Here is a 9,662-nt window from a genome sequence, read left to right as displayed (position 1 = left end):
ACTCAACATCATTATATCTGGATCCCTGAAAAGTGCACAACCCCCGAAAACCCCCAAAGATTTGTTCTCTGGTGCACAAAGACTAGGGGCTTTTGTCCAAAGAGAAATGATATTTGTAGTCGTGGTTGTGCAAGCGGAGTGCAGTCGCTTTGAAAAAAATGAATTAATATGAGACCCACATGAAAAAAGAACTAACTTTTTAATCGTGGATCCCACTTTTTTTCAAAGCGATTGCACGACGTTTACAATTTTACGACTGTATATAGCATTGCTCTTGTCCAAAACGGTCGGGATTTTGCCATTTTGTTCAAAACACAAACACTAGATAAATATATGCTTGAAAGAAGATAATGTAACATGTTGGAGTGGCTCCAAGACAGGGCGACCGTTGTTATCTTATCCAATACTTTACACGTGGTAGTTCCTGGCTGGTTGATATTGTCATTAATTGGCAGCTTGATGGCGCTATCTACGCAGGTTACAGTCTCATTCCATATGCTCTCATTCTCCCCTCGTCATACAAAGCAGCATCTTTGCATACAAATCAATTCATTATTACGAAATTTGAAATTTCAATTGGATCCCACTAGACGCTCCATATACAATCCTTTAATGTAATTGGAAAACAGAATATAAATTCCAATGACGGTTCACTTCTTCCTCACTATAATACCAAAACAAGTCAGTAACTCTCTGTTCCATTGAGGCGCCAGCAGTCAGGAGTCAAGCATATAGGAGTAATTCCCAACAGAAGTAGGCAATGAGACTATCAATTCCTTCCATTTACCTCCCATCATTTCTTCTATTCTTTCTGCTGCCGACACCCACATCTGCTACCAAAAAGGCAAGCATTTTTATCTTCTTCCTTTCAATATAGAACATCAGAATAAGTCAATTGTTTTCTGTATCGGTGATCTGCTGTTGATGATTTTGTCATTTGAGTTTAACTAATTCCTTCTTCTGCGGTTGGACGCCTAGTCATATGTGGTATACTTAGGGGCCCATTCACATTGCCCAGAACAATCTCCGATTGATTTTAATCGAGTAACCGAGACCCACTATGAGTTTCTTGCATCATTCTTGGGAAGGTATTTGAATGAATCATCCAACTATCGACTAAATTTGTGATCTTCTCGCATCAATTGATTGACTTCCTAATCATGCAGTCATGCTCTCGCGAAGGAATCCATACTTTACTCATACGCAAGGCACATCAACGGTTTTGCTGCAACATTCGACGATGAGGTAGCAGCCTCGATAGCTAGTGAGAAATCTATCTCCTTGCTCTTCTCTCTTGACTCACAGTACCTTCGGTTGACTTGATTGTAAATTGCGTAAACATCTATCAAAATACAGAGCATCCGAAAGTGATCTCCGTTTTCTTGAACAAGGGAAGAAAACTGCACACAACTCGGTCATGGGACTTCCTGGGACTCGAGCATGATGGGGTGATTGCTTCCAACTCCAGTTGGAAGAAGGCAAGATATGGCGAAGATACAATCATTGGAAACCTGGATACTGGTGTGTGCTTTGCTCTTCGGCTTTGAATTTTAATTGAGTTATCGTCGTTTTAGTTCACCGATCTCCAGTCCACATAGATCTTTTTCTAAATAGATCTTTTCTGTGTAATCTGGATTTGGATGGTTGACTTCTACATGAAATACAAATAAGATGTTCTGTCACCATGACATGGTTTAGAAATTGATGTTCCTGAAAGATGAGATTTGAAGTAATAACATAATATATGATTTTCAATTTTTCTAAATATGGGTGGGGTACTTAAATAGAGCAAACCTTGGTTCTAGCAAATGTCATAACTAGGCCGCCATGTGCACGCATGAAAAATATTCACAATGTTTGAGGGCTTCTGGACTCTTTAATGAGTCGCCCGCGCTTCCATTAGCTCATATTTTAGAATTTAGACACAGTTATTTAGCAGGATTGGACTACCATTGGAAAGGTTTCATCAGCCTAAACGTTATTTGACTTTGCTTCTTGCTTTTAGTGCCATTATTCACAACTAGTAGATAACATTGTTAGCAACAAGGAAAATTTGCTTGCGGATGGGTTTCGGAGATCGTTTGTTGCCAGGACCAGATGATGCAACCTAGAAACCAATTGGAACATGTTATGATGCTATACCCTCATATAACTTGTCACTTAGGACATGCTCAATAAAGTTGGACAGTTCAGTTTTCCGGTAAGAACAAACGCTGCCAGGCTTTTGACAATCCAGATAACATTGAAATGAGAATAATTTTTAAATGCATCGTCTCTAGCCGACTCTTGGATTTGTATTAGCCTCACTTTTGTTCAATGGGATAATGCTAGGCGTCTGGCCCGAATCTAAAAGCTTTAGTGATGAGGGGATGGGACCGATTCCATCGAAGTGGAAAGGAATCTGCCAAAATGAAACTGATGCTGGTTTTCATTGCAACAGGTAATACCTACTACCTATCTAATACTTATTGTCAAGTGAATAACCTGTAGAACGGCAATATTTCTTTCTCCATTTCTCTCATCGAAAAACTGGCCAATCGTTACTCAAAGTCGGAGGGCCTTTTCAGCAACGTTGACTGTATGAAACCAAAGCGGTAAAGTTGAATGGGTAAGGCTACTACGCCGCCCCAAACATACCACCCAGCGTTTTTTTGTTTTTTTTTTTATTTTTTATTTTACATTTTTTTAATGATCATTAAATTAAAAAAAATACATTAATATATTTTAAATCACTTTCTTAATTATTAAATAAAAAAAATTATTCAGCAGTCAACTCAAACGGTCAAATCCAGGCGACAAAGGAATTTTTTCCAAGTTGAATATTCAGCCTCATTTGGATGGTGGGGTCACAGAGGTGGAATTGTATGCATAAAGCATCTTTGTTGGGACTTTTCTCGAAAATATAGGTGGTTTTTTCCTATATAGTGTTTGGGTGTTGAGGGTAAATACTTCTCAACATACTGTATAATTATTTAATATTATATTATTATTTTTTATCTATTTTTTTTTTTATTATTCACAACATACTACCACACTTTTCAATACCCAAATCCAACTATTAGAAACTCTTGTTTTAATTTGCATCATTCATTTAATATATATATATATATATATGTGGACGAGTAATATTATTATTACATAGAATAATTGATCCCATTAATTTTTTCCTAGTATATAACATATGGTATTTTTATCACTTCTGAGCTATCCTTTTTTATCTAAAATAAGACTTCAAAAGTTGATGCCTTATAGACAATTTCATCTCATTATAGTGGGATAAAAGTGTGACATGTAGAATTTTAATATATATATATATATCAATGAGAAAATGGTATAGTTATGAATATTTTATAATTATTTTTTAACTCTATTTTTAACATAGGATAATAATGAAAAATTGAATTACTTCATACGTCACAAGCGACGCAAATGTTTTGTGGTTAGGTTTGGCCACAAAGAAAAAATACAAAATTCTCATCTTATTTCATCATTATATTTTTTTTAAATTTTCACATAAAATATAATAAATAATTAAATTTTTTTAAATTTTAAAACAATAATAATATTTTAAACTTTTATCTAAAACTAAAAATTATCTCACTTACTAAACCTAAACGTGGGTTAATTTTTTAATTTTTATGTTTTCTCAAAATCTCACTGTGATTAATTTATAAAACTACTGGTTTATAAATTTTCAGACCTACAACATGAAAGACTATGATTAATTTATAAAACTACTGGTTTATAAATTTTCAGACCTACAAGATGCATGAAAGAATAGAGATTGTATACGTAAAAGTATTTTCCGATATCTCATGTACGTGTACATAGGTATGTTTATATACATCACTGGTAACAGAAAGCCTTTATCAAGTATTCAAAAAACAAATATTTGTTTAAAAGAGATAACTATAATATTTAAAGTTCAAGTACTTGATAACAGGATCCCATACCCTACTCCTACGTGATAGGAACAACTTCAGCAAGTCTTGAGTCATCCTTTGAGTCTGTTAAGAGTTGGTCTGCAATACACCGAGACAGTCGATTATAAATTTGAACCATAAGTCTTAACCGGTTAGGCACCTATCACTCACCTCATAACCGAGATTCTAAGATAGCAGCAACAATAATAACGACGCAAATACAATCAGAAAGTAGTGTTCATTTACCAAAGTTTTAAGACGTTAAATTCTTATTGTCAATCAGGAAACGGGTACGCAGAAAAGGACTTGAAAAAAAAATCCCTTCGCAATCGCTTACTTGCAGTCTCCTGTAGTCTGTGAAATTTTCTTTAACAAACTTGGACCATTTTTTTTCACTAACCCATCAATATTGGCGGTTCATTGTGCCAAATCGGTGCAACAAAGAAAGCTAATTGGAGCAAGGTACTTCAACAAAGGCTATGCCGCAGTTGCTGGTTCACTAAACTCCTCCTTTGACACACCACGCGATAATGATGGCCATGGGTCTCATACTTTATCAACGGCTGGTGGTAATTTCGTAGCTGGGGCTAGTATCTACGGCTTCGGCAAAGGAACAGCAAAGGGCGGATCACCAAAAGCTCGGGTGGCAGCTTACAAGGTGTGCTGGCCTCCGGTGGGTGGAAATGAATGCTTTGATGCAGACATAGTAGCAGCCTTCGATATGGCCATCCATGATGGCGTTGATGTTCTGTCCGTATCATTGGGAGCGGAGCCCACGCCCTTCTTTAATGACAGCGTAGCAATTGGCTCCTTCCATGCTGTTAAGCATGGTATTGTGGTGGTTTGCTCCGCTGGAAATTCTGGGCCTAAAGATGGGATTGTCTCCAATGTTGCGCCCTGGCAGATAACAGTGGGAGCCAGCACCATGGACAGGCAGTTCCGCAGTAATGTTATCCTCGGCAACAGCATGCGCTTGGAGGTTAGTTTTTCAGTTTTATTGTTGGAAAAGATAACATTATGAGAATATCAAATGATATTCGCGCGGGTGCAGTCTTCAAAATCTTCATATCATATAGATTTTAACCAAGGCAAGAAACGAGCTATTTTTATGTTTAAGATGTTAGGAATGCTACTGCATTTTAGGTAAGTATATGGGATACACTACCTTTACCTGTAGGCACTATTGCAAGATAAGAATTTATCAAATCCTCCTCCTATATATGAGCTTTTGATACTCATTGAGCGAGCCAGATTTCTTTTATAATAATAGGCCTCCGCGGTAAAAAGTTCTTAAAGCGAAACTTCAAACAAAAGATCAGATCGAACTTGAAAGGGAAAGGCTTAAAGAATCTTAATAAACTGTATGTTTTGGATTCTTGGAATAGATTTCCTCAATGAATATTTTATGGAGATCCAGATATATTTATAGTGATTATACATCAGAGTTTGTTACAATGATTCTATCGTTAACTATATCCAAGTATACAAGAGATTAGTTTGAGTTTGAATTGCTTTCTGCACTATCTTCAGTTTTCTGCTTCTTATCCTTACTCTGTTTTGTCTTTGAATTTATCTTCATCTTGAGTTTGAATTGAGTCTGGTCCTTTATCTTCATCCTGTTTGTTTTCGAGTTTATCTTCATTTTGAGTTTGAATCGAGTCTGATCCTTTAAGTATTTCCAGGCAAAAAATTGAGGAACATGGGAGAGGAAGAAACCCTCTTTTTTGCCAAGTTATTTCGTTTTGTCTAACTTTCTAACTAATGTGTGGCCCTAATTCGTTGTATTGATTTACTCTATCTCTTATGTATTTTTAACTTTATTAATTAACCGTGATCCGTAGGGAGAGAGCTTATCATCTACAGTCTTGGGAAGCAAAAAGTTCTTCCCGCTTGTTAGCGCTGCAGATACCAAAGCAGCAAATGCATCAGCTGAAGATGCGTAAGTATAGAACAATTCACTACAACGAATTAGGATGCGTAAGCTGAAGATGCGTAAGTATAGAACAATTCAACGCATCAGCTGAAGATGCGTAAGCAAATGCATCGACCTCTTGTAGTTCAATGTTCTATGCAATAGTGTACGTCAATGTTACACAACTCAGAAAATGAAAAGGAAAATATTGATTGGCTCTCTTCGAGGGGAGCTTGTCGAGAAAAATAAGAGAAAATGAGAGAAAAAAAGAAAAAAAAAGTTCAATAATATTCCAGATTGCCTAATACCCTTCAACATCTGAGTATATATACTATTCACATGAAGACCTTATGGAAAGCTACGGGCCTTTTAAGTCAAGTCCAACTGACAGCAAATACACAAATCAAAGCCCACAGTGACCTCAGCCCATTCCTTTGGATGTGCTGAAGTGTGACAAGTCAATGTTTAATGTGCTTACTCAAGCTCTTGGTATTGCAGTCTGCTATGTAAGAATGGAACACTTGATCCCAGAAAGGTGAAGGGAAAGATTTTGGTCTGTCTTCGGGGTCAAAATGCAAGAGTGGATAAGGGTGAGCAAGCTCTATTGGCTGGCGCCCTGGGAATGGTTCTTGCCAACAGTGAGATTAATGGGAACGAAATTCTTGCCGATGCACATGTACTCCCTGCTTCGCACATCAATTTCACTGATGGAGTCGCCATCTTTACTTATTGCAATTCAACCAAGTAAGATGATACACCAGTAAGAACATCGTCTTTAGCTGCATGTACGACTGATTGCATGGTGCCTCATTTTTTTTCTATGCACGTCCATCACTGCACTGGGCTCATCAATGTGCTTTGAGCACTTATCGTACAGCATATCTGAAAAATTAAATGCTTCTGAACTGATCTAGTGCTCCATTTAAGATCATATTCTCATCTATAGAAATGTCCGCTGTGTTGAAGTGAGAAGACGCACGTCTAGGCCACTTATCAGTTTCATACTGTCAAAATATTTTTCGCATAATAATACTGAGAAATCCATATGCTTCACAGATCTCCAAAAGCTTACATTACCCGCGCAACGACAGTATTGGGCACAAACCCAGCTCCCTTCATGGCAGCTTTTTCATCGAAGGGACCAAGCACCGTAGTGCCCGAAATTCTTAAGGTACGCATGCATCCTTATCCTCTACATAAACTCTATTCTGGTTGATTTCTTAGGTCGAGTGCATTGAATATGTACAATAACTGTTGTACGTTCAGCCTGATATCACCGCACCAGGAGTTAGTGTCTTAGCAGCCTATACTGAAGCACAAGGTCCAACAAATCAAATATTTGACGAGCGCCGAGTTCAATTCAACTCGCTGTCAGGAACTTCAATGTCCTGTCCTCACGTTTCTGGCATCGCCGGCCTCCTTAAAACCCTCCATCCTACTTGGAGTCCTGCAGCTATTAGGTCGGCTATCATGACAACCGGTTAGACTCCAGGCATTTTACTTTACAAGAAACCCTCTTTTCTCCTGACAAAATTTAGATTTAACAGATTATAATCGAAAATGCTGAGGCCACATTCCAATTGTTGTTTTTCTTTTTAACTTAATAATTAAGAAAGTGCTTTTTTGAATGATGTTGTGAATTTTCTTTTTAAATGTTTAAAGAAATTATAGGGTCCCATTGTCGGGGCAATGTGCGGGACTGTAGCACTACCTTAAGATAATTAAAGACAGACAGCAACTTTTAGGATCTTACTGTGCCATTACAGTCTCTATAGGTGCAACTACAATATATCTTCTCCATTCCTGTATCTTCTCATCATCCAAATGAAGCACAGGATCACAAATTGGATTTTAACATCCGATACAATGCAAAGAACACACAGGCGCCCTCGTATCTTAAGGTAATACTAATACTTCCGAAATTCATTATTAACCTTCTCATTTCCTCCTATTTTACAGCTAAAACACAAGATAACAGGAGGGAACCAATTCTCAACGCTTCTTACGTTAAGGCAACACCATTCAGTTGTGGAGCAGGACACGTTCTTCCAAACAGTGCTATGGATCCAGGGCTGGTCTATGACTTATCCATTAATGATTACCTCAACTTCATATGTGCTCTGGGATTCAATGAAACACAAGTTTCAATGTTCTCAGATAACCCCTATAAGTGCTCCAAGCTCATCAGTCTCGCCAACCTCAATTATCCTTCAATCACAATCGCTAAACTTTCAGACTCCATTACTGTGACTCGAACATTAAAGAATGTGGGGTCCCCAGGAACTTACAGAGCTCACGTCCAAGAACCAAGTGGAATTTTGGTTATAGTGAAGCCCGAGACCTTGAAATTTAGGAAGGTTGATGAAGAGAAAAGCTTCAATATTACACTAATGGTTAGAGAAGCCAAAGCATCCGAAGACTATGTCTTTGGAAGGTTGATTTGGTCAGATGGAAAGCACAGTGTGAAGAGTCCCATTGTGGTGAAAGCAGTCTAGAAACTAATGCATTCGAGCTAAGTCTACGTGTTGAATCAACAGCCTTATTTTCTACATAGCGCTTTCTACATTTGTACCTGACATGTAGTTGACATAAATAATGATTAAAAAACAAGGAAAAACATTATTTCAGGTCTTTTGACAATTCAATTTACTTTCTTGCTTTGGTCATTATATCCTACAGTCGCAGTCGCAGACGAAAATGTTGTTGAATCTATTTCTTCATGATCATGTGTCTGTCTCTCTGCCACACTTGAAGCTCACGAGTTAATTTAGGTAAGAACTTGAGGCAATCTCTTTCTTACTTGGAGATATGCTATGTTTGGATCACCCTCAGGTTTATACATACTACAAGTAAAAGCAAAAATTCCACGTTGAGCACAAATATGCATATTTATTAAAGAGTACTTGATAAATGCAACTTCAACCATAGCATACTCAGATCTAGAACCCCCACCGAAGGGAGTAATTTTCTTGCAGTCTTGCAGATTTGATCTTGGCCTTGAGATTTTATGGAGTGAATTACTTCCACAAATTTTCATGTACTATTGGCTAGCTATTGCTAAAAATCTGTCAGAAATAAGGGAAACATAATTGCGAGAAAAGATTCAAGATGCGTGATTGCACATATACACTACAAGAAATTTAATTTTTAGGGACGAAATTTCTTAGGGACGAAATTAATTTCGTCCCTAAAAGTACTTTTCTGAGACGAAATTTTAATTTCATCTCAAAACATGGAAAACCTTATAAATCCGTTCGAACTAAAAAAAATTAGTTCGAAATTGAGATTCTGAGACGAATTAGGTCGTCTCCAAAAATCTATGCCGTTCGAACTAATTAAATTTAATTCGAACAGAAAATTAATTAATTCGAATGCAATATTATTTGTTCGAATTAGTATTAACGTGTTCGAACGGTATTATTTAATTGAAAAGATATATTGTTAAAATTGTAAGAATACATATTTTTTCTATTAATTTTTTATCATTTCCAAAGTAAATAAAAAGTTCTATATATTATATATTATGATTTACAATGAATTAAAATATTTACAAATTCATAAATAATTAATTTTATGTAATTAATTTAAAAATATTTTAGTTAACTAAATATTAATTTAAAGATAGTGTCATTTTTTCAATTATCGTGAACACTAAGTATAATGAGAAGAAATGTGTTATTAACAATAAAGAGGCTAGCAAACACTAAAAATAAAAACTATACTGCATTAATTACATTCCAAAATGAGTTAGACGTTCTATACAATATAAAAAAGTAAAAAAATTACTAACAATATTTATTTATTATATAAATCAAAATCCTCCTGTA

At 36.3% G+C, this 9,662-nt stretch overlaps 1 protein-coding gene across 2 annotated transcripts; it reads left to right on the top strand.

Annotated features, from left to right (window-relative positions):
- The first annotated feature begins 482 nt into the window (after nucleotides 1-482).
- On the top strand, nucleotides 483-8,504 carry LOC122305525 (subtilisin-like protease SBT5.3). 2 transcript variants are annotated; one of them, XM_043118127.1, is made up of 11 exons: nucleotides 486-844; nucleotides 979-1,088; nucleotides 1,167-1,264; nucleotides 1,357-1,521; nucleotides 2,332-2,440; nucleotides 4,368-4,902; nucleotides 5,765-5,862; nucleotides 6,334-6,579; nucleotides 6,892-7,006; nucleotides 7,102-7,315; nucleotides 7,795-8,504. In XM_043118127.1, exons 1-11 carry the CDS (start codon nucleotides 761-763, stop codon nucleotides 8,328-8,330), a joined length of 2,310 nt encoding a protein of 769 aa, XP_042974061.1. In that variant the 5' UTR covers nucleotides 486-760; the 3' UTR covers nucleotides 8,331-8,504. The 2 variants fall into 2 exon arrangements, with proteins under 2 accessions (XP_042974062.1, XP_042974061.1); XM_043118128.1 differs by lacking the exon at nucleotides 7,102-7,315 and having other exon boundaries at nucleotides 483-844; nucleotides 7,795-8,310.
- The last annotated feature ends 1,158 nt before the right edge of the window (nucleotides 8,505-9,662 follow it).

The sequence above is a fragment of the Carya illinoinensis genome, chromosome 3 (assembly GCF_018687715.1).
Source record: "Carya illinoinensis cultivar Pawnee chromosome 3, C.illinoinensisPawnee_v1, whole genome shotgun sequence".
In the NCBI taxonomy this organism is placed as follows: domain Eukaryota; kingdom Viridiplantae; phylum Streptophyta; class Magnoliopsida; order Fagales; family Juglandaceae; genus Carya; species Carya illinoinensis.
This window is presented reverse-complemented; position numbering and strand designations above follow the sequence as displayed.